This window comes from Anser cygnoides, chromosome 4, assembly GCF_040182565.1.
Source record: "Anser cygnoides isolate HZ-2024a breed goose chromosome 4, Taihu_goose_T2T_genome, whole genome shotgun sequence".
NCBI classification, from domain to species: Eukaryota; Metazoa; Chordata; class Aves; order Anseriformes; family Anatidae; genus Anser; species Anser cygnoides.
The window spans coordinates 14959730-14984743 of record NC_089876.1 but is presented as its reverse complement, the minus strand read 5'-3'; the positions used below and the strand labels follow the sequence as shown (position 1 = coordinate 14984743).

The 25014-nt window shown below is 36.8% G+C and overlaps 1 protein-coding gene across 6 annotated transcripts in view; it reads left to right on the top strand.

The window, feature by feature from the left end:
* Nucleotides 1–25014, top strand: part of RAB28 (RAB28, member RAS oncogene family) — a 62146-nt gene that overhangs the window by 16190 nt on the left and 20942 nt on the right. For all 6 annotated transcript variants that reach the window (XR_010830963.1, XR_010830964.1, XM_048046054.2 and 3 more), the window contains exon 4: nt 3017–3146. Coding sequence is in view for 4 of the 6 variants with exons in the window: in XM_048046054.2 (XP_047902011.1) it covers nt 3017–3146 (130 nt within the window). In the remaining 2 variants the exon portion in view is untranslated. The remainder of the gene's footprint in view (nt 1–3016; nt 3147–25014) is intronic.

Sequence of the window (25014 nt, the reverse complement as noted above, 5' to 3'; positions counted from 1 at the left end):
AGTAGTTAAGAAAAGAATATGCTTTCATGGCATTGTGTTAGGTCATGGAGAAAGGTGGAAAAAAAAAAAAGGAAGCTAGTTCTAAACTTTGTTCAATAATATCTTTCACGGTAAATCTACAATGAATGCCCTTTCTTCTGAAGGAATTGGCTACACTTGACTCAATGATCTGTAGCAGTGTAGCATTTTGATGAAGAATTAGTAGAAACAGCCAACATTAAGTGCTTAACTTGTCAGTGCTGAAGGTGCTTTAGATTTTTGCAAGGTGGTGAGAAGAGGACTTGACTGCTGGTGAAAGAAATGAGAAAATGCACACAGCACATTTACAGCTTTCAACCTGTTTTTTTTTTTTTGCCTTTACAATACCTGTCCTTCAGCTCGAATTTCTTTTCCACCAAGCATTTAATATCACTGGTGTATCTTTTCTAAAACAAGGCTTATATTATGAAAGACATATATACATGCAAAGTCATTTGGATAGTTAGAAAAATGTTCAGGAGTTACTGAGACAAGATACTAAGGGATAAATTGTAGAAAAGTTGGACGAAGGAAGTGGATGTTTAATATTAGATTTGATTGGTGAAATAAAGGGAGAAAGATAGGGAAAAGATGGGTGTCACAATTCTTAACTTTCTTAAAGAAACTAGTGAAAGCTGTTCTTCAGAAGTAATAGTAGACATACCAATATAAGTCACAAGAACTCAGTTTGCCAAGGAGTTGATGGCATTGCAGGAAAAGGGGGATTGCTGCGTGTTTTACTGATCACAGAATCATAAGAAGGTTCAGGCTGGAAGGGGTCTCAGGAGGTCTCTAGTTAACCTTCTGCTCAAAGTAGGGTCAGCTGTGAGATGAGATTAAATTACTCCAGTTCCTTCTAGAAATCTCTGGGATGGAGACTTCACAACCTCTTTGTACAACCTATTCCACTGCTTGGTTCTCCTCATACTGAAAAAAGCTTTTCCTTGTCTATAGTTAGAATCTCTCATTTCAACTTTCAAACCCATTGTTTTTCATGCTCTTGCCACACACTATTGTGATTCCATCTTCTCGACAGCCTCCTCCTGGGTCTGGGAAGGCTGCTTTTAGGTCCCTGCAAAGCCATCTCTTCTGCATAATGAACAAGTTTCGTTCCTTCAGCTTTTCCTGATAGGACAAACGCTCCAGCTTCTGGTCATCTCATGACCTTCCACTGAACTTACTCCAGCTTACTGATGTCTTGTGGTATCTAAGACTGGAGTTTAGATGTGATTTGACACGTGCTGCTATTAACATGTCCCTCAGTCTAGGGGCTGTGCTCCTGCTAATGCAGCCCAGAATCCTGTTGGCCATCCTTGCTACCAGGGATCATTGCTGGCTCCTATTTGGCTTGCTGTCTACCAAGACCTGAAGGTCACTTTCAGTTGCTCCCAGCCTGCACTGTTTATTCCTCCTCAGCTGCAGGACTTTGCATTTGTCCTTGCTGAATGTTGAAAGGTTCTTGTTTGCTCATTTATTGTGTCCACATGCAGAATGTAGCCTTGCCGTTAAGTATGTTGGCTGGTCCTCTGAATTTAGTGGTGTCTGCAGACTATGCATAAAAGCATATAAAAAGAGAACTACTGATATCTTCTCTTCAAACTTTTACCAGCATCATCATGCCTTTCATCAGTCTTGTGTTTGTTGAAGCATTCCGTTTTTTTCAACTTTCTGATGTTCGTCATGTTTTCTAAACCTCTGATACTGTTAGTTATCTTCTAGCCTATCCTTTTCTTGACATCGTGACCAGAGTTGGACGCATTATTTCACCTGAGGTGTTTCGTGCCAGTGTGATATTTGCCTTTTTCATTTAAAAAAAAAAAAGCTTGATTTATATTCAACTGTGATCTACTGTAACTCCTTGATCCTTTTCTATAGAACCTGCTACAAAGCCAGATGTTTCCTATCCTCGTGCAGCTGATTATTGCTTCCTTTGAACTTGTCATGGTACTTATTGAATTGCGTCCTATTATTTTTAGATTTTTTCTCATTTTATAATCTAAACTGTCTTCAGATACTCTTGTAGTCTTTACCAGTTTGTATAGTCTGTGAAATTAATTTAATGTGTACGTTATATTTTGTGATCTAAGGCAGTCCTTATGAAACTATCAAGTAAAGCTGGGCCCAGACAAGCCTCTGAAAGGCTTGACTTGAAAAATCTGTATGTATTTGTATGAATTGTATTTATTAATTATTATTATTTTGAAAAAAAATCATTAAATTTTAATATGAGAAACAATGCTCAGTTGCAGGGATCTTTTCCAGATGTGAACTCCATGAAAACAAGCACAACAGAATCCAATTCTAATGGTCTTCCTTGTATACAAGATTCTCAGGAATGCCTGTTTTGAGTATTCATTACCTGCAGCCTGGTCCACAGCCTCTGAAATACATGGAACTACCCTCTTCTTGACTTCTGACCATTTTTAATTTGTCCTTTGAAAATTAAAAAGATTGTCAGTACTTCTTGCTTGCCTTCTACAGCAGTAAGGGAAGGGAGCTTGACTTTCTTCCCAAAGGAAAGCAGAGATGCAACAAGTTGGGCAATGTGCAGAAATGTATGATTAAGCTGTTTTTTTCTTTTTTTTCTCAGAAAGAGAACAGTAAACTACAAATACGATTAGCTAAAATAAAAGTCCTTCTCCAGTGTGATTTTTCTCTTACTATTAGTATGAAATGCTTTTTGGATTTTTCATAATGCATATGCAGTTTGACATATTTCTAATATAACTCATTGTACTCTTTCCTGAATTGCCATATTTTTCTCCCTTTGTAGTTCAGCTAGTGTCTGAATTTGGAACACATGGAATGCAGAAGTACTGTAGTAAAATTTGTTTATTACAGTGGCTTACACAGACTCTTGTTTAATTCATGAGAAGATAAAATGCCATTAATTGTAAATACCCTATCTTATTATAATAATAAATTAGACTAATGCAGATTTTGCCATATTAAAATATTTTTACAACTTGTAGCATTTTAAATGTATCTTTTTCTTTAGGGTATTCTTTTGGTTTATGATATTACCAACTGCCAGAGCTTTGAAAATTTAGAGGACTGGTATAATGTGGTAAAAAAAGTGACTGAAGAATCAGAAACACAGCCACTTGTGGCCTTGGTTGGAAATAAAAGTAAGTTACTCATATTTAAATATTAATTGGAATACTCTGGATGTTGCTCTCTAGTGAAGAAATGTCACAGGGCATATATCATTAGTAAAATGAAACTAAATAATACTGTCTTGTGCACTATTGCCGTGTACAGATGTCATATTTGGGTGTACCTCAGGGTTCTGGGCAGTTAGGTTGAGGAACTTGTTGCAGCCTATCTGCCTGTGTTTTCTTTACTTGGAGAGCAGCACACAGGAATGGAGAGATGTCTCACCCATGTTTGAGTTTGATAGGGCTTCAGGATACAGCCGTGGCATGCATCTAGAATGCAGACCTGAGAAGCATTCCCGGCTCTAATAACAGATACATTTCATGGTTCTGTAGGTCAAGAGGCTGGTATATTAAGCTCTTAATCTGTTACTTAAAGTAACTAGACACAATAGTTGAGTTGTTAATTAGGCCTTTTTACATGCTATCTCTGATTTTGCACGAGTTTACTTATTTCCTGTTGTTCTGTGGGATTTTTTTTAAACTTGTCCTCTTTTTGATCCTTTTTGATCATGTAAGTATGATATAATCCTTTTCTTCTGACAACTAAAATATGCCCCTTTAAATAACCATCGCCTCATTAGTTCCCTAATTAGCTGGATAACAAATTCCCCCATTTCCAGTTAAGAAATTTTCAGAAATATTATTATTAGCGTATCTGAGGTCTTGATCCTTGTTCTATTACCCTTTTTCTATCGAAGATAAGAGCAACATAAAACAATTTTATAAAAAAGTCAAGTGGTAGAAGCAGGTACCCATTTTTAACAATTTAAATATATTTATTTGAACAACATACAACAGACTTTTTCTTTTGACTTTGCAATTCCTTTGCGTCCATGTCACAATGTCCACATCAAGAACAAATCTGGAAAAAAAAAACCACACTCATCCAGAAAGGTAGTATTGTTTAAAAGAATTTTAATACAATGTAGAGACAACACTTTCATTCAGAAGCATTAATGTAGTGTTGCTACTACGATGCTATAACATTTTATGATCTTCATTGTGAGACTGTGAAGAAAACAGAGATGCTCTTAGAGTTACAATATACAGATAACACTTCTAAAAGTATAACATAGACAGTGTTGTCCTGCAGCAGACCAGAATCAATAATACAGATTCTGTTGAAATTCATATGAAAAACACATTTCACTGACTTACATTTTGTCCCAAAACTGTACTTGCTAACTGGAGTTCTGCAAATCTTATGAGGTATTTGCAGTAGGATACTTTGTAACATAGGATAAGTAAAATTCTTTTGCTAGAATGACAGCACAGAGGTAGTAGATCAAACTCTGTTTTTCATTTGCAGTTAAAGGACTTTGTTTTGTAATTATACCTTTAGTATATATTTTTTTCTCATATACGTGCCTATGATTCTTTAAAATCCAAATATTTCCTGGGGAGCATCTGCAAACAAAATACAGTTTTGTAGGTGAGTTTCCAGATAAAGACTGATGCTGACTAGGGAAATGGTTTTTGTTTCATGATGATGGCAGCTGAAGGAATAGTGTACTTGCTACCTTGCTTTTCATCAGAAACGGTATATAAAGAAAAAAAGCAAGCTATTGCTTTCGTGTGGTCCTAAGGATGCTTGTTGTTTTTGCACACATTGAACCCCTTGGTATCTCTCAAAAGAAAGCAGGCAGGAGATACTTTTACAGTTGTCATGCTTTTAATTTTATTTCAGCATGATAAAAAGTTCAGCTTTTAGAACTGCATTATTTTTATGAATTTGGTAAAACAGAAGAATATCTAGGAGGGCTTCCCTCTCAATACTTCAGTGGCCTGTGAGAGGTTACTGATGTTACAGAAATAACAAACAAGGTAAGTGTTTATATAGAAGTATGGTATTGATTCTTGCATATTATGAAAGTATAAAGCTACTGATAACAAGTTCTTCAGATGGAATCACTGTGTTCAGAATAGCTCAGCTTTACTCAGTAAATTATAAGAGATCTATGCATAACATAAGAGCAATAGGTTTGAAGTCAGTAAAAGCCATTTGATGAACAAACTTATTTGACCTTGTACATTGTAAAGAACAAATAATTTCAGTCAGTAGTTTGTCTCAGAACTGTACTTGTTTTTTGGAGCTATTTGTGTGTTTTAGAAAAATATCCAACTATATTCACACCCTCAGGCAAGTGATTCAGAGAATCACAGAATGGCTTGGGTTGGAAGGGACCTTAAAGATCGCCCAGTTCCAACCCTGTTGCTGTGGGCAGGGACACCTCCCACTAGACCAGGTCATTCAAAGCCCCATCCAGCCTGGCCTTGGTGTCATTGTCAAACTTGCTGAGGGTGCACTCAATCCCACCGTCCATGTCACCGACAAAGATGTTAAATAAAGCAGGTCCCAATACCAACCCCAGCAGAATGCCACTCATTGCTGGTCTCCACCTGGGCATTGAGCTGTTGACCTCAACTCTTTTGAGTGTGATCATCCAGCCAATTCCTTATCAACCAAGTGGTCCATCTGTTAAATCTGTCTCTCTCCAATTAGAAGACAAAGATGTCGTGTGGGACAGTGTCTAATGCTTTGTATAAGTCCAGGTAGATTGTGTCAGTTGCTTTTCCCTTATCCACCAACCCTGTAGCCCTGTCATAGAACATCACCCATTTGCGAGGCATGATCTGCCCTTAGTGAAGCCATTTTGGCTGTCACCAATCACCTCCCTATTTTCCATGTGCCTTAGCATAGTTTCCAGGAGGATCTGCTCCATGGTCTTGCCAGGCACAGAGGTGAGATTGAGTGGCCTGTAGTTCCCCGGGTCTTCCTTTTTTCTCTTTTTAAGAATGGGGGTTATGTTTCTAACAGTCAGTCTAACACTGTTCTAATATCTTTCTGATAAAAGTTTTAAAAATATTGCCAAGAATGAATGAAGATAACTGCGTGGCATTTGAAAAGTTGGGCCAGCATTCAGATACCTCAATAAGAATTTTGTAGAGTCCTGCACTTGGGAAGGAACAACCACATGAATCAGTACAGACTGGGGTATGACCTGCTGGAGAGGAGCTCTGCGGAGATGGACCTGGGGGTCCTGGTGGACGACAGGTTGGCCATGAGCCAACAGTGTGCCCTGGTGGCCAAGAAGGCCAACGGCATCCTGGCATGCATTAAAAGAAGCATGGCCAGCAGGTCAAGGGAGATGATCCTCCCCCTCTACTCTGCTCTGGCCAGGCCTCACCTGGAGTACTGCATCCAGTTCTGGACTCTCCAGTACAAAAAAGAGATCTGGATAGAGTGCAGCGGAGGGCCACCAAGATGATACGGGGCCTGGAGCATCTCCCCTGTGAGGAAAGGCTGAGAGACCTGGGTCTGTTCAGCCTTGAGAAAAGAAGACTGAGAGGGGACCTTATCAATGTATATAAACACCTGAAGTGTGGGAGACAGAGGAGTTTGGCCAAAACTCTTCAGTGGTCTGTGGGGACAGAACAAGGGGCAATGGCCACAAAATGGAGCCCAGGAAGTTCTGCACCAACACGTGAAAGAACTTCTTCACAGTGAGGGTGCCGGAGCACTGGAACAGGCTGCCCAGGGAGGTTGTGGAGTCTCCTGCTCTGGAGATATTCAAGGCCCATCTGGACGCCTACCTGGGCAACCTGCTCTAGGGAACCTGCTTTGGCAGAGGGGTTGGACTCGATGATCTCTTGAGGTCCCTCCCAACCCCTACAATTCTCTGATTCTGTGATTTGTGCATTTGATAAACAACAAATAGAATTGTAAAGTTGAATTTCTTTTTTATGTTAGTTATAAATTGTAAGATCATAATTATCCTAAAGTTTACAGTTAGTGTGGAATCTTAAATTTAACTTCCTTTGTAACTTACTTTGCAGTAGTTTTATTTAATATAATGTATATTTGAACCGTGCTTATTTCTGTGTTGCTGTGTACAACTTCAATTGCACCAGATATAAAGGTTTGAGCCTTACTGTGAAGATTAACAAATACCTTTGAGCTTCAGTGCACTAACGTTTATAGACATGTTACCATGAAATACTTTTGAGTTATATTGTGTAGTATAAATAAAGCCGTGGTCATCAAGTGAATGAAGTGTATTTTTTCACTTAAGATTTTTGCTTAAACTTAGGATTGATTTAAAGTTCAGTAATTCACAATGGATCTTCTAGCTGTTAGTGTGAGTTAGAGAGGTTTTATGGTGTTATGCGTGACTGATGTGTTTCTTTCCTTTCTACCTTGACTACTACTATATATATTTTCCTCTGCACTAATCTACAAGCAGAGTCCTCAAGTGTCCTACCAACTTTTTCAGTGGATATATTGTAAACAAAAATTAACCCAGGTTGCATGGGAGCTACACTCATTTTGATTTATAGCTACCTAGATGGTCTTAGGGCGGTGGTTATCTGTAGCTTATATGGGGACTAGGAATTATCAGGTACCGTTGTATAGTGGATGGATGAATGATTTCTATCCCTAGAGATATTAACCAGATCCACTCCTCAATAAAGACTAATAACTCAGATTTTTAAACAGTCTTCATGACAGATGAGGGCACAGAGGAGAATGCATCAACACTAATTAAGAATGTTGACCATTTGTTCGTCTTAGCCATGATTAATTGATCTTGGAGTGCTATCTCTGAACAGGAAGTGATATGCTGTTACACTGGGAAGTTGAAAGGTTACATTTTAGTGTACCCTTTAACTTGCATTTACATACAATGTAAAATCTTTTTACCTATCTTATCTGAGTGCAGAAAGAAACATTTTCCAGCCCTGATCCCAATGAACATTTGGCGTACTGTGTACTAATGTGAGTCTGGCTGGTAACAGGACATACCCAGCCTGCATTTGGACTCGGTTACTGCCTTAGCCACTTAGTCTCCCCAGTTGTACTGAGAACACTACTTCATTAATACTCTTTTTGGGTCTGGCATATTAAAGTTCAGCTCTACACATTTATTCTCTTGTCCCTCCCCACCTCCCCCAGCTGTTTTCTGTTCTGTTTCCTGTGGGCTTGCACTTGTTAGGTCCTTCACCTGTAATTAAGACAAGTGTTGAACAGCAAATGCAAAGACCCCTGTTCTTTTGAGTCTTATGCCTGATTAAACTAAAGTTCCTGTATGTCTGACAGCAGGTCCCATATGTGCTCCTGGGATTGGAGGGTAAACTACTTGCATGTAGAGACTCCCTTAAAAAGAAAACCTTGTCCTATGCTACGGTCAATTTACCAACTCATTTGAATAAATGTAGAATGCTACCCTGTTTTAAAATATGTATAGAATGTTTGTCTCGACTAACTTGTAAGATTAGTAGAAAATCACAGTCTTATGTATTTGTTTCTTTCAGTGGTCAGTTAACTCTTTAAAAATTATTTTTATTAAGAAACTTAAATTAATGAATGGGAAAATCACAGGTGAAAATGGTCTTTTATTCACCATAATGATAAATTTCCAACACAGTGTCTGAATGTATTCTGTATTACTTTAGAGATGGGAGCAAGGTGAAAACATACAAATTCTGGAGTGATAAAGTTGCATTGCTTGTCTGGGAAAACATCTGTCATGCAAGATTTTGATCCTAAATCGTGCTTGGTGTAATAGTAGTGGAGCTGGCTGCCTTCAGTGCCAAAATGGTCTATTTAATTTTCTCTGTTACATTGCTACGTGGGCAATATTAAACTGTGATATATGTCACACAGGGATAGAAGCCCCAAGTGTGATTCCTTAGAAGGTAACTAAGCTAACAGAAATTTGTACAGAACAAAAGGAAAGGAGTGTGTGGGGAAAGTTTATTGCTGTTCTGTAGATTTACTTAGTATTCCATTGCCTGAGAAGGGAAACCAGTTGACAGGTTATGTCACAAGGATCTGGACATACATACATACTGTATTCTGGCCCAGATCTGTTGTGATAAATGTTGCATCTGGCCACAAATTAAATCACAGAATTGTAGGGGTTGGAAGGGACCTGCTGAGAAGTAGACTCCACAGCCTCCCTGGGCAGCCTGTTCCAGTGGCCCTTTGTGGCCCTCCACTGGGCTCTGATATAAACAGGTATAATACTATGAAAGTCAACAAATTTGTGTTCATTTGAATCAGGGCAGATTAGATACTGTGGAAACTGCTTGCTGAAAATGACATTTCCTCATTCTAATTTTATGGTGCTTTAACAAAAAAGGAGGGTAGTTATGAACTAGTCCAGCCAATAGACTGTCCTTATGTTATGCTTTCTTACTTCAGTGAGTGTGGGTAACTTGGTTTCTTCTCCTTCCTGCACTTAATCCTGAGTCCGCTTGTCACTTTTTTTCATTTGCTCACATAAGTTTTGCCTGCTAAGACCAACCAAGAACTGAGATCAATTTCAAAGACCTGGTAGAATATTATTAGTGTGGTTGGAACTCAAATGCTAATGTGACAGAAGTGCCAGTAAATAATATATTCTCATTCACTAACAGTTATGCTTAAATTCAGAAAAATCTTAAAGATGTCATTGAAAAATGGAAATAGAAGTAAACCGTTTAAATACAAAGGTTAGAACAGTATATGTATCCTATTTTTACAATAATACACAAACGAAATGCTGAGAGATCTCTTACTGTTTCCATGGATTTTGTCTGTAGTTTATTTAGCAATGTAGACACACGTCTAATAAAAAAGATGCTGCATAAACCATAGTCCAGGCTGAATGTGCTTCTGTTTTTGGTTTAGGTAGAAATGTTTTTTCTGGCTGCGTCCTTCATACTTAGGTCTTCTTACAACAAATGGAAAGCCCTTAATTGTACCTAAGGGAATAGTTAATCTACGGTGGACATATGGTGGACAAAAGCTGAGTCTAGTAAATGAAAAAAATTATAAACAGAAAATGTGTGAATGTCTGCACAGTCTTGAGAGTCATGGGAGATATTGTGCTGTTGCATTTTAGCTTGTTATAAGTTATTTTGCTATTCTTTTCTGTTATGTTAATAGAAGTCAGTGCAGGATAAAATATGCGATTAAAAAAAACCAACCAAACAATTTCTTATCTATTTTATTGGATTGAAAAAAATACCTGTTTTTAAGATAGCACAGAATTTATTTTCTTTGCAAGTGTTCCTGCTCCCATCTTTGCCACATGCTGTAAATGCAGTTTAATTTCACTAGTGGAGTGAAGCTCTCTGAAATTTTTAAAAGTTATAGCTTCTGATTGGGGGCAGTTAATCAGTGTTAACCCTGAACAGCTCTTGGGCTTTATGGATTCAAGCATTATATGTGGTTGCACTGCTCCAGCAAAAGGTTAAGTATTAATGGAAAATGTTCACAGCTCTTTTACTCAAAGAAAACATGTTACTTGTAAGTTTTCTTTTGATTTTACTTTTACAGTTACATTGAATGTCTTCATTCATTTAGCCATCCATAAAGCAAATATTGTTGCACATGCAGTGGATAATAAGTCTTTTTAGGACTACTTGTGTGGTATGTCACAGATCATTAACTGCAAGTAACCACCTGACTTGAGGGAAGTCTGGAAGCATCATTACAGTGAAATAGGCTTTTATTTCTGTATCACTGCAGCACATTGATTTGTAGGAATGTCTCCATTAGCTACCGTGGAAATATATTCTCATATATTATTATTGAAGGAAGTCGATGATAGAGGATAACCAATGTTCAGGTGTGAATAGGACATTAGTACTCAGATTTTGGACAAAGTGGGGAAAAGAGACAAGTGCTATTGTAGCGTTATTTTCAATTTAAAACCTAGATAAAACTAATCTTTTTCGTAATGACTCACGGTTTTAGAGTCAGACTAATAAAATATAGTAACAGTTGCACAGTATTTATGTGTACACTACAACTTCAACTGCAATGTATGCAGTAACTGAGTATGTTTACTACTCTGTACAGGCAGAAAGTGTGGAAGAGAAGTTTCTTCCTAACCAGCAAGGAAGACTTAAACTTTCTCTATTTAGTTCAACAAACCCTAAAAATTTAAGATTTTTATCGGAAGTAACCAGTAATTATTTCAGATCCAATTAGAGCCTATTAGATAGGATTAGAGCCTATTAGATAGGCTTTGTCAATTTGGAGGACAGTCATAATGGATAACCTCCATTAATATGATTAACAGCAGTTTGTAGAATGCAAAATACAATTCTGACACAATGTCCTGAAAATACTTTAGAAAACTTGAAGTTCTTACAGAGAGTAAAGTTAAGATAATACTGTAGGATTATCTTGCTACGTTGATCTTTTGCAAAGTAATTTGCTGTGAGATCCCATCTCATCCAGATAGGTATTTTTAATGCTTAATTTTTTTTAACAGTGTAAAATGAGCTGTACCACATTTTCTGCATTCTTTTGTTCAGTGTGGGGAATTGGCTGTAAGATAAAAATTGCAGTTGGTTATGTAGATATAAACGTGGAGCAATTCTAGTGACTTTATTTGGGCTGCTCCGAGTTTACTTTGGTATTTACATGACTGGCTCATAGATTGTAATATTCTTGTGGATTACTTTTTTTATACATACCATGTGTTGTTTCTTTTTCATTAAATATCATCCAATAGGTTTACTTAATTTTGTATGATAATACTGTAGTTGTATGTGATGATAGAATCCATTAATATTTTGAAAAAAAAATATATATAAGAGAAATAACATTATCTTTTTCTGAGACTAAAGAACCTATTCTTAAGCATTCCTATATTTATAGGATAAAAAATCATTTGAACACTGTCATCAGGCTTATTGCTCTTTTTTTTTTTTTTTTTCAGATGCTGGACAAACAAATTCAGAAAAGGTGTAGGCTAAATAGCCTAGTGGAACACACAGAATAGTAAACTCTCTTAAGAAAGGCTTGCTTTTGGAAAATACTAGGAAAATTATTTTGGAAAATCATTATGTATATTGAGGGCAACTTTAAAATGCCTGTTTCTGAAATCTTAAACATTTTTGTGGTGGATAAGTTAATTTAGAATGAAGGCTGGAAAAAGGTTAAGATTTGTACTGATAGTGCACCTTTGATACTATTGCAAGAAGAGAAGAGAGACCCTCAGTTGCTAAATGTTTACTTTATACATTTACAGGAGAAGTTTGTATGAAAATTCATGTGGTGTAGTCATGCAAAGGAGAAAAGCAGGGTGTAAGAGTTGTTGGTCAGGCTGTTAAGTAGGACTGTTCCTAAAAATGTTTATGTTCTGATGTCCACATAGAAAATTGTGGCATTCTGGAGTCTACTGAACACTCTTCAAAACCATTAACGGAAAATCTTTAAGTATTTTGATCTGGAGATGCCATTGCTATATCATGGGAAGTGGGATGCTTGTGCTTTTCTTCCTGTTCTCCTACAGGCTGGGCTCCTTATGCTGTGGTTATAAGGGCTGTTTTTGTTTTTGTTTTGGTTTGTTTTTGTTTTCTCTTTGCCTTCCATGAATGACGTATCACATCGTCTTAGGTATGATAGGACTTTGTCAGAGTAATGCGTTACAAATACTGTCTGATTGGCAAATCCAGACTTGGGAGAAAACGACAGTGCAAGACAAACAAAGACCCCTCAGACTGAGCACCATAGAGATATTTCTGAAACAAACTGTTCTCCTGGTTGGATTTTTTTAGGAAGTTAGTTTTGTTTGGGAAAAGGAACATTTTTGAGCAGAAAAAGCAGTTTTCAGTTGAAGAAAAAACACCAACTAGTAGTTCTGGCTAATGATTCTGGACTTGTCCAGTTGCAGAGTATTGACAGAGTTTTTTTTTATTTTGATCCACTGTTCAATTCTAAGAATGCTGTTGGGGTAGTTTATCTTAATAATATAACCTGTACTTGCACATATTAGGGGCAAAATAAAAGCCTTGTCTGGCTATATTGCAATTCTGTGAGCTTAAAAAATATTTTGAATGAAGGGTATCAACAGCTATTTAAGAGGAATATTCAGTAACTATTCATCATGTTGTAAAGACACTTTCTAGAAAGCACAGTATAAGGAGTTATAAAGTATGCGATACAAGTACAGGCTGTAGAAAAGTTATGGGTTTTCCTAGAAGTTATTTATTGTTTTCTTTACTCTGTTAATTTTTTTTATGCTATAGTAACTGTAACTTTCTACAACACTACTGATGTCTATAAAGAGCAATTACTGAAAATGTCTGTAATTAATGACATTTGAACTTGCAGTTGTTTTGTTTGTTTGTTTGTTTGGGGAGGTGTTTTTAAAGTGAAGGCTTTTTACTTCTTAAGTTGTCCCAAGCTACAAAATACAAGTAATGGAAACAATATAATGGAAGAATAAAGAATGATCATTGTAGAAATCTCTTCATTGCCAGCTAATACAGTGCAAAATTGATAATTATTAATTTTCTTGAACTGGCTTTTTAAAGAACGTACATTAAGATCTTCTCTTCGTACACAGTAAGTTTTGCAGTTTAATTTTGGGAATGGTGCATCCAAAGGGTTTTTAGAGAATAGTTACTGGTGTAGTTGCATGTTTAAGTGGTTGATCACTAGAGCAATAATGCTGGTTTCTGAGCACAGCCAGTACTTTTTCCAGCTGCTTTATAGTGATATCTTGAAGCTTAAAATGTAATCTATATGGGTAAGCCACAAAAGCCACTATATATTAAAGCAGACTCTGACAGTAAATCAAAATTGAACAGCTGGCAACACTACTAAAGTCATAAACTTATTTATTAAAAAAACTAAACAGAAGAATTATATTAAAAAGAGAGGAATATGTTCTACAGACCAGTGGATATAGCTTAAAACCTGGAAAGTGCTGTAGATTAAGGGCCCAATTTATGAACATCTGTTCTGGCAGTTTCTGTAAGATTCTCATGTTCTTTACAATAAAAGTGTGAAACATGTTTCCCCCCCCCCTCCCCATACTAATCATGCTTTTCTGCAGTTCATAAAAACTTGCACTGAGCCTTATGTAACTGGGCCTGTCTGCTTTACGCACTTGCTGGAGTAATTACTATTCGTGAAAGAGTAAGGACTACAGCAACGTCACAGTCCCGCGGCATACAGTTCTCCTAGCTTGTTCCAAGCGGTCTTACAGACTTCAAAAGCACTGAATGAACACCAAAGTTTCCTTCATATATTTAGACTTAAAGTGTGGCAATGAATAATGCAGGCAGGCCACTAGAGAGCAAAACGGACAGAAAAAAACGTCTTGTACGTGGTCATGATGTTCTTGAAATGTACTTACAGCACTGAAATGTACTTACAAATTAGCTGTTTTGCTCTAATATATTTCATATCTTCGGACATTTTAATAGTCACCAGAAATAACTGCTAACACCCCTCATCTTCTAATTTTGAAATAAATTATCCTATAATGAGTATTGTAATAACTTTAATAATTTTAATAACTTTGTTGATTGTGATATTTCCACTGAGTTCATTTTTGTCATATTGACAGCTGTCTGGGGATAAGCTTTAGGATGTTCTTGATTTTGCTTTGAGAGGGAACTGAAAAATAACGCATTCAAAACTGAATGTTTTGTTCCACAGTACTGCTGTTCCAGCAGTAGTGCTGTTTTGCCTTTGACATCAGTGTGACTAAGATTCATTTCAGAGATTTTAGCTACAAGCTCCTTTTTATAATCACGTTTGACCCGTGCAGCACAAGTGATAATATTTTGTGCTCTAGTTCTTTCTTCATGTCTGGTGTTTAGATTGAACTAGAATAGATCATTGTGAAATGTTGTCGGTTTTATTCTCACCCAGTGCAGCATCTGCTAACATCCCAAGCACTGCTGTCATGAGGAGACAAAGTCAGTCTCCTTACAAAGTCAGAGCTTAGGAAACTGAGGCGCAAAGATACTACTGAGCAAATGCACAATAAAACCATTTTCTTTTCATTTGAACTTGATTAGTTTCACCACATTATGCCTTTGTTTATTAGGTTGGATATATGTTATTATAATTGTTCAACCTGAGGAGAACACTTCTAGTTTACAGCAGGGAAAATAGAGTATTTCTGGTATCCTTTCGACAAAGAAATATCGTATGGGAACGAGGGATTTTCTGTTTCCATGCCATCCACTTTTGAGCATTTTATAATGTGAATACATCCCTGTGGTCCTATTTATTGGGCATATCCATTTCTCAGAACATTTAGCCATTTTTTTTTCTTTTTTTAAGCTAACTTATGGAATATTAAGGAACTGTATTTCTGCCAAATCTTTATTGGTCATTGATAGCTCCTTTTGCCTTTTTATTAACTGATGCTATAATAATTGATTTATATGTATTTGTAGGGCTGAGGGGAGCGCTATTAGACAGCTAAACAAAAAGTTACTTTACTTAAAGTTACTTTTATAACCACTTCATAGTTATGAAAAACACAGTTAGGAAATTATTATTTTTTGGGTCTGTCTAATATGAAACATGTTTTGTTAGTTGATTCACTGTGAATCATTTTGTCTGTCAGGGGTGTACAGTCTATTAATCTCAGTTCTCAAAGCATGCCTTCATTCAGAGAAGGTTCAGCAACATTAATGCTCTATTTGCTTTATCAGCATGTTTCCCTGTAGTGAACTTCTGTTTGTTGGGTTTGATATGTTGCAGTGCACAAATGTAATTTATATGCACCTGTAGAAAGTATTTCACGTGACCTTTGTTTCATTTTCAAATTGTGTCTTGGTTTCAGCAAGGGACTAACCCAATAGAAATCAAAGCTTCGTATCATCAAAGACGGTATCAAGTTATGTCCCTTAGGCAGGGGTCCGAGTTGTAGTGTGTTTATTGACCTGACTAGAATACTCTGGATTTCTGGTTTTGATTAGGTCAGCTGGTCAAATTTGTTGTGAATGCTTTACGTCTCATCCTTGAGTCTCTTATATGTGGGTGGACATGGGAAGGAACAGAGATCACTAAAATTTTCCACTTGCCTCCCTCTACTAGGCACTGCTGTCTGGGCTGGATTACTTCTCACTCTTCCTACGCTACTTTGTCCTTTCCATTCTCTCTACACCTAGTCCCTTGTACTTGGTGCAAAGGGAGTGCTCTTAATGTTGTTGCTTTTCTTTTTCATTCATAGATTGGCGCTTCCTCACCAGGTGTGGACACCAGGTTTTTGTTCTTTTTAATAGTATCTGTTTTTGAGAAGTACAGGTTGTTTTGCATACTTCTTTAGTATATTAGACATCTAAAAATTCTAGCAGCTTCTCTGGCTGAGTAAACTTGATAGATGCACTGTTAAGGTCTTCTGTTTTAAATAGTATATGTACCACTGCACTGGAAAAGATTTCTTCTGGAGCTGCTACAATCTACAGTGTATATAATCCATGGGAATTAATGTGGCATTTCCTTCATAATCCTATGAGTTTTCTGCCTTAAAAATATGTTTATGTTTTTCCTAAATGTTTGAGTAGAAAAGACCCTTTAAATACTGTGAAGATATCTAGAATTATTTTATCGTCATTGTGTGCTTTTGAACTTAATGTGTATATGTAGAACTATGTAGCTTGACATTTTTATTCTCCTTTAAAAAAAGGTCTATAGTGCTGTTTAGTAAGTAATATTAAACTTTCATGAGTTTGCCAGTGCTCAAAAATGTAGATAGCTGTCTGATGGGATTTTCAAATGTAGTTAAACCATTGCCTGGTTGCCCAGTAGTTGCTTTGGTGCTTTAAAATGTCCCTCTAGGCATGCCTGCTTGCATCTTTCAGTATCCCAGTACGTTTGCAAATCTGATTTAAAATGTTTAATTATTCCAAGAACAGATGTAAGTGCATGGGAAGTCAAATTCCTTTGAGAGGCAAAGCAGTAAATATATGGCAATATTAGTGAGCTAGTGCTGAGTTGTGTGTCACATAAGATGTATTTGGGAGTAATATCGGAACCTGTGAACCCACTTCATTCTGGAATTAATTTTAGGATTGCTCCGAGGGAAGAGCAGAGCAGATAGCGAAATTCTATTATATTTGCAAAATATGACAATTTAATTTTTGAAAACATTTCTGAAGAAACATAGGGTTAACTTTCCATTAGCTAACAAAATCTCATAAGTGTGGTGTGCACTTAGTTTTGTGAAACTTACTTTGTGTGTTTACTCTGCCTCACTTCTTGTTCTGGAATTCTTTTCCCTAGCATCAGCACAGCTGCATCATCCATTTCCACGGTCCTTTTAACCTACGCTTTTAATTAAAAAAAATTAAATCAGATGCTGTTTAAAGCTTCCCGTTTAGTTTTGGGAAAATAAAAGTTCACATCTAGCTTAGGCGTGTGTGAACAGCTGTTAAAAGCCACAAGCAAAACGATACTTGTAAAAGTGGTGGGGGGAATTTTAAGAGCAAGCTGCCAGTCTGACTGTACCTTTCAATAGCTCTTCACTTTCAGCCAAATGGTTTTAACAATAATTTTCTTTGAAAAAAAAAATCCAACCTGTGTTTTATAGAAGCAGCAGCCCAAGCAGTTAGGCCAGTGGTAATAGGAGGCAACTTGCCATTTCTCTTTAACTTTTTATGAAAATTTGCTTTGAATCTGGGGAAATTGCTCATTAGAGAGGTTGGAAGGGCTGATGTCCATCAGCGCCCACCCACTGTGTGGGTACATCTGTCTCCATCTGATTCTAATGAGGGGCCTTGTACACTGAAATTCCAGAGTTCCAAGTCTAGGCATAGGAGGGTAATACTTCACTTGCACTGTATTTTACAGGTATTATAGCCCTGTTCACGACCGCAGCATTTTAAAGTAATTATAGAATTTCTATTCTCAGTCTGAGTTACCAAATTTGGTTAATCTGCTGGATAGAAACATGCAAGGAACTTAATCAGATGCTGACTATTTAATAGAAAGAGGAAAGACTTAGAAAGTTCTTTATCCGGTCCACAACTTTCAGAGGCAAAAAATAAAATAGATTTCCTCCAAAAACGCTTTGGCTTTACTGGTGGTGAGGGGCTACAGTGTGAAATACCCTGTGACCTAATACATTTATATATGTATCTCTAGAATTAGTATGAGAAGTTCTCTCTGGGCCTGTGATAGTCTGTTCTATAAGTGAGGTGTATCCAGTGCAGCGCCTCCGAGACAGGCCTGCCCCGTCCCCCCACAGTGCAGCATGGCAGGGGGAGAATAAATTGGCTTAGCTCAAGCTTCCCATGTCTCTATGCACTGGTACTCGTGCAGAGCATGCTTCTGGCTGTGGAATCGTCTTCATGCAGTTTGTAAGCCTGACAGATTTTTGGCTGTGGAACCGGCCTGGGCTATGTGTGGAATATGGATGTGAAGCGTGAGTGTGACAGAACAAGCTGGTGGTAACTCATGCTGAGCCACCGAGGTGAGAGGTCCGCTGAGCCACACTTTCTAATTAAGTCTCTTGACTTTAACATGGGGCAGCAGAATGATAATAAATGCTTTTCAAATCTCTGCAAAGCTGCAGTTTTTTTATTGAGGTTATTGAGGTGTCTGTTTTCTTTTAATCTCAGCGGATTATGGCCTGTGCTAACTGGTGCTGTCAGTAAAATGGCTTGGTATGTGTTGCTTTGTTGTACTGGTAGCTGCTATGTTGGGGTTTCCACACTCATGCTATGCCTTCAGTATCACTTTTGTTCCCAAGAGTGTAGCCTGCAGTGTGCAGCCTAATGTTTTGTGTTTGAAGGCTCAGCATGGCTTTCGTTTGACATGGCTGTCTTTGCGGTATGCCAGTGCATTCTTTGCTTGAGCAGCTAGTGAAGAAGTATTGGGTAGCAGTGTTAACTCTATGAAATTATTTTGTCTTCACATCATTGTTAGCAAGCAAGAATCAAAAAGGTTGTTAATCATTTCCCACTTCTTGGCTGTCTCATTTTTGCATTGTTTAGTCAGAATTCCATAAAAACTTTCCACCATCTTTTCTGAAAGGGAAAGAAGAGATGAATACAACAAACAAAATGCCAGGTCAGTCATTTCTTCATTTGACAGTGAGTATCCCTCGTGCCGTATTGCAAAGCTCCTGTAGGACAGTCTATATTGGAATTAGAATTTTGTGTATACATTGCAGAATTATTCTCAAGAATTGGGAAAAGTTAAGATGATCCCAGCCTTCACAGTGCATATAGGAGAACAACAACAATCAGAGGAATGGAACAGCTTTTGTATGAAGAGAGATGAAATAGTTGGATTCCTTGTCATTAGAAGAAGAGACAAATACATGTATAAAACTGTGAATGATGTGGAGAAGAGACTAAAGAACAATTATTTAGCATCTTGTCATGAGATTTCCTTAGTTTTTGAAATTTTGTTAAACAGCAAGCCTTAAACAGATTAAATTGTTTTCTCACATGGTAAGTAATTAAACTGTGAAGGCCAAATCACTGGCTGTTGTAAAAGCCATGCACGTGGGTTCAGAAAGGGACTGCAAAGATTTGGGAAGGGTTGAACCACCAGTGGCTAGTAAATATTTCAGCTGTATTTGTAGCAGGTCAGAGATGTAGTATGAGGCTGATGGTGTGTATCAAGGAACAGTCACTGTATTAGCTTATTATTTGCTCATGTGGCTTTCTAAATATCTGTTACTGACTGCTCCATGAGGCAGGTTACTGACTGGGTAATACCAGACCTTCAAATATCAGATATAAAAAAAATCATGTATATATTCCTGACCTTGAGCAGTTACAACTCCTGCTCTCCAGCCCCTCCAGCCTTCCCCTGTACCTCCAAAATAACCAAAACAGCCAACAAAGCCAACCCACTCACTGTTTTGCCATTCAGTGCCTTACATTGTGTAGCTGAATTTATATATATTACTTTGTGGCTGGTTAGTGGGAACAATTGAGATAAGTGAATCTGGGTTCTGGCTGATGTTCAGTGGTCTTAATTGTTAAATACAACAGTTTTTGGATGAAATAATTAAGAAGTTTGTGGGCTAGAGAAAGGAACTGTATATTTCACTAGTGATTAATATTACGTCCTCAAGTTCTTTACGGTATCTGCTCTGAACACATTCAGCTGTGGTAGGTACTCAAACTCTTCTGAATACCCAGCTTCTTGTCTATAACGTGTTAAAAATGTTTGTTTCACTGAAAAGATCTAGAAACCTAATGTGTTGTTTAATACATTTTTATAAGTGTTTTTGATGGAAGTATGTTAAATTGTAGCCTAAATGGATGTCTAACCATTAGCTAAAGTCAAAGCGTCTTTGCCATCCTAATTCTGAAAATTTCAGCCATGGAAATTATGCCCTCTTAATATATTTTAAAAGAGGAGTGTATTAAGTGATAAAGAAAATAAGATATTATCAGGACTGTGCTAAAATTTTCATAGATAATATGTTAGGGTTGCATACCCCAAGATATTGTTAACTTCTTGACGCATTCTCCCTTTCCTTTTCAAACCTAGCAAAGGAAGTGTGGCTTATCATTGAGGGTTCCTACTTATAAAAAGTAGAGTGGGTTTGCTGAACTTTCCGAGGTTGTGACTGACCAAAATGATAAGGCAAAACACACTTACAGCATCTAAATTCCCCTGTAAGTCAGATGCAGCTGATTGCTTTTTTCTAACTTCAATAGAAATTGAATGAGGCAGAAACTCTTAAAATCCTCTTTGCTTTTAGAATGATTTAGGAAAAAAAAAGTTTTAAAAAGTTTCGAAATATAAGTCCCAGATGAACCTTAACTTGCCTGCTTAATATTTTCATATAAAAGTGATTCCTGACCAAAAAAAAAAAAAAGCGCATACGTGTGAAATTCAACTGGTCTCAGTGTCTCCACAACACTCAGACTCTGAGAAGGTGATTTCACAACTGATTTAACCCAGTTTTGCTTTTGTCAGCTGTAGGCATGGTAGTACTGCACAGAGAGTTCAGTTCATTGATCCAACCTAAACTGAACAGAACAAAGGGAGGCGCTCTTATTTGAATGAACTTATGGATTTATCTTGTGCTGTGGTGGTGCTGTCACATGAGAAGGTTTGGAAGTGCTTGGCCAGCAGCAGAGGGAAAGCCGGGACCATCCATTTGACTTGCAATTAGCTTAAACTGCTGAAGAAATGACCACTTTTCTAACCCTAATTTCAAGCTAGCATGAACAAGCTAGCTACTGAACATTTCTTGAAGTAGGTTTTTTTTTGTGGGAAACTAGCAGAGTCTGAGGGAATAGGATTGCTCTGCACAGCCAGGTGGCCGAGGTAGTTCGGAAAAAGAGTATAGAGGCTGCTTTGTTAAATCTATAACAATTAAATAATTTACAAAGTATTTTTCTTATGTCTTTGGATCCTGGATTATGTATTAATACATAATTACATAGCTTTTTAAGTCTTAGACAAAGTTTGGGTTTTTGTTCAGTCCCTTGTAACTAGCCTGATGAGTTGGTTCCCCTTGCTCATCTGGGACTGGTTAATACTGTAAAGTTGCAATATAAGTGTACTCTGTCTTAGTTTATCAACTAATTGATGTTTTTAGTTTGCTTAGAGAAATAGTAGATACAAATACGGCAGAAGATTTTTTACATTTTTTTCTTCAGTATCTGAATCAATTATAGTTTTCAGTTAAGTTAATGAATTTTTGGACCGAAGTGTTCATATCATGATAGAAATTTGTCAAGAAGAAACAAGCTATATGCCCATTCTACCTGGAGATGAGAACAGCTTTTCACATACCATCATGAATCCCTTACTAGTAGATGTATTGAATGAAATTATTATTGTTATTATTATTATTATTATTTGCCTGGGTGACTGCTTAGTATATTAAAATATGTGAGATAGCAAATGTGAAAGATTTGTACAGATCTATGTCTACTGCCTGATCCTATTGTTGAAATATAAATAGTCTGAATTCAGTTCTTTGTAGCCTTTGAATTGCCATAGATTGATTTAACAAATAGCTCATAAATTTACTATCAACGATCTGAATATGTTTGATATTATTTTCTCATTTTATAGTTAAAGTATATTATGTTTCTTTACTAAGCAGTTTTACTTTTTTCTTATAAAATCTTTCTTATAAAATTTTTCACTGCCGGTTGAAAACAGGTTGGCTTGTTAATAATTAGTTACAAAAGCTTCCAAATGGAAGAAAAACTGGGCTGCTGTCAAGGAGGATTTGATACACATGGAACAGTTAAGCAGTAATAAATTGCTTAGTAACTGAGTAATTTCACTCAGATATGTGCCAATCTTGCATCTACATTGGAAAAAGTTTGGAAGAAGAACTGAAGTGATGTTTTAAATTGCTTAATGCTGGAGTTTTATTATAATAACAATAATACTGACTTGGACTGATCTTTGAACATTAAAGGCTTGTTTTTATATCCTAGTGAATGATTTCATATTCATTTATAATTTTTGTTGTGGGAGAGCTCCCAGAGGGGTATGTAGGAGAAGCAGTAAGTGTCTCCAACCCATTATTACATCTTCTGGAAGCAACAATGGAATCAGGCATGGAAGGGCCCTGGAGGTGACCTGGGCTGGCTCTGTTAGGAGCAAGCAATTCAGAGTATTGGATGAAAGCACCACACTCAAGTTTTTTAACATGTCTGTTTGGCCTGAAATGAACAGAAATATACCTGGAGAAACAGTCTGTATAGATGGATGCAGCAGCGGCCATTAAGAATGCTGGAGTGGCTCCTGTGAGGAAGTGTTATTTATTAGGTCAATGCTTTTTATAGGAAGAAGTGTCTTATTAATGGTTCCTTTCCATGTCTTCATAAAATATATTACTCTGAGATTTGTTCCTACCCATTCTGTTAAGAAAACTGTTCCAGGAAGTGCTATGTAAGGATAAAGCGTTTACCTTGGTGTTGTAGTATGTCTGGACTTCCTATTTTTGGAAGAAATGACCTGTACAACTGTACCTTGCTTACAAGATGCTGTAGAATGCTTGAATATAGGCACAACTGCAAATGTGCCAAACACTTCAGTGTAATAAAAAACCAAACCAACCAACCAACCAACCAACCAAACAAAAAAAAAACAACACAAAGAACCATGTAATCACAAATTGCATCTAATCTCTTAATAAGGAGATACCTACTTTTAATAACATGAAAGATTTAATTTTCTGTATTCAGTAGTGAGACTGACTTTATTAACTTGCCTGCTCTTTTGAATGCTGACAGGAATTCAACCCATCAGAGTTCCTGAAGGCTCTATTTCCATGGTGGTTGGTTTTGTGATAAAGCTGGTTTACAGCTTGAAGTTAGCACTGGTACCCCACAGGAAATCAGATGGGTGACTTGATCTGGGTTAAACAGAAGATAGCAAAAAAGAAATGGCTATTTTTAACATGGATCAGCTCATTGAGCTTCATAAGCTCATACAAGCTGTGTGGCCTCGTAAGCTGGTGAGAAGAGAGTACGTGCATTGTGGCGTGAGGGTGGGAATGAACAACCAGGAGTGAGACAGGACAGTGATATTTGTTGAGCTTTGGTGCTGACGGTGGTTTGTCTTGAAACTGTGGCCAGAAACTCTTGTTGTTGCCTGTAGAAGACAGATGGGAGTGAGTGACTGCAGGTAGGATCTAAGAAACACAGAAGTCTTCAGAAAGATCCCAAGACCCTGAGCTGACAAAATTATAATGAAATTTATATTTGTTGGTTGTCAATCCACTAAATCTTTGTGAATTTCTGAATGATGAAATTATTTAGTAGCATTCTTAGCATTTAACTAAAGGTAATTATACCTTTTCCTGCTATTGATAAATTCAGCCATGAGGTAGTAGATACATCAAAATTAGTTAAAATATTTGAGAGATGAAGAGAAGCTGATCCATCTGTGGCTTGCAGATATATTGGACTAGCACCATCTTCTGAATGTTTGCTACATTACAACTTAATGTCTTCACTCAGGTATTAAAGACCACATTAAAAAAATCACTGAGCTTCGAATTTCAGTGATCATAGTACTGTAATACATTCCTTTTACACTCTATTGAGTTTATGAAATTGTTAAATTAAACCAAGATCAAGAACAACTCCACTTGAATTAATGAGAAATCCACATTTTTAAACACTTTGTTTTAATCTGTGTCCTAAAAAGCAGATCTAATATTACAAGGAGGGAAATTATTTTGTGAAGAAAGCTATTGAAATCTAGCAATTTGTCATTAGTAGTTCAACTCTATCGATATAAGCAGTTTCTAATGTTGTTTCAGTAATTCTGATTAAAAAAAGTTCATGCTGAATAAAAGCAGTTGTTCTTTTTCTGTCAGTAACTTTTGTTTCAGAGTGTTTGGTCAGTTATTAAAGTTCAGTGTGGGAAAATTGGAAAACTACTTCCAAAAATGTTAATGTGTAATCTAAAGAGCAGCATATGTTTTTGAAGTTAGTCTCATAGAAATTCATTTGCACAGAGGAGTTCATATGAACATTTAAAAATGCATATTGCAGTCATCAGTGTTAAAAATTTTCTTACAAGATTATGAACCAAGTATTCTGTACTTCTCATACGTTGTTCTGTGTTTCTGAGAGAAAATGTAGATTCTAAATGGCATAACTTTTTCTTTCAAAGTATTGCTGAAACACTGGCAATTAGAAAATGAAATACCATTTAAAGCTTTTTTTGAGTGTTTATACTTAGTTATGTCGTTATGAAGGATGCTGGATATAAAAAGTGAAATATTGCATTTATTATTTGTAGAAACTTTTAAGTATGTGAGAAGAAATGCTGCAGCTGGAGTTCTAGAAATACGAAATAATTACTACAGATTTTTGTGCTGTATTTCAGTAGAGCTTCAGTATTTAATTAACAGAATTGCCATGTCCCTGAGATGGTCACCCTAATGCTATTATGGTATTATATCTAATTCCACTAGCCTTTTCATTGTCTAGTGCCAGTGTGTTAGAGTTGGCCGGAGGGGACTGGAATTCCAGTTCCTGTATGATGTGTTGATGCTGGGCATCCTGGATTATGGCTTGCGTGAGTATAGGTTGATTTGTTTTGTTTTGCTTTCTCGGCGTTGTTCAGTAAATAAGTCTTTCC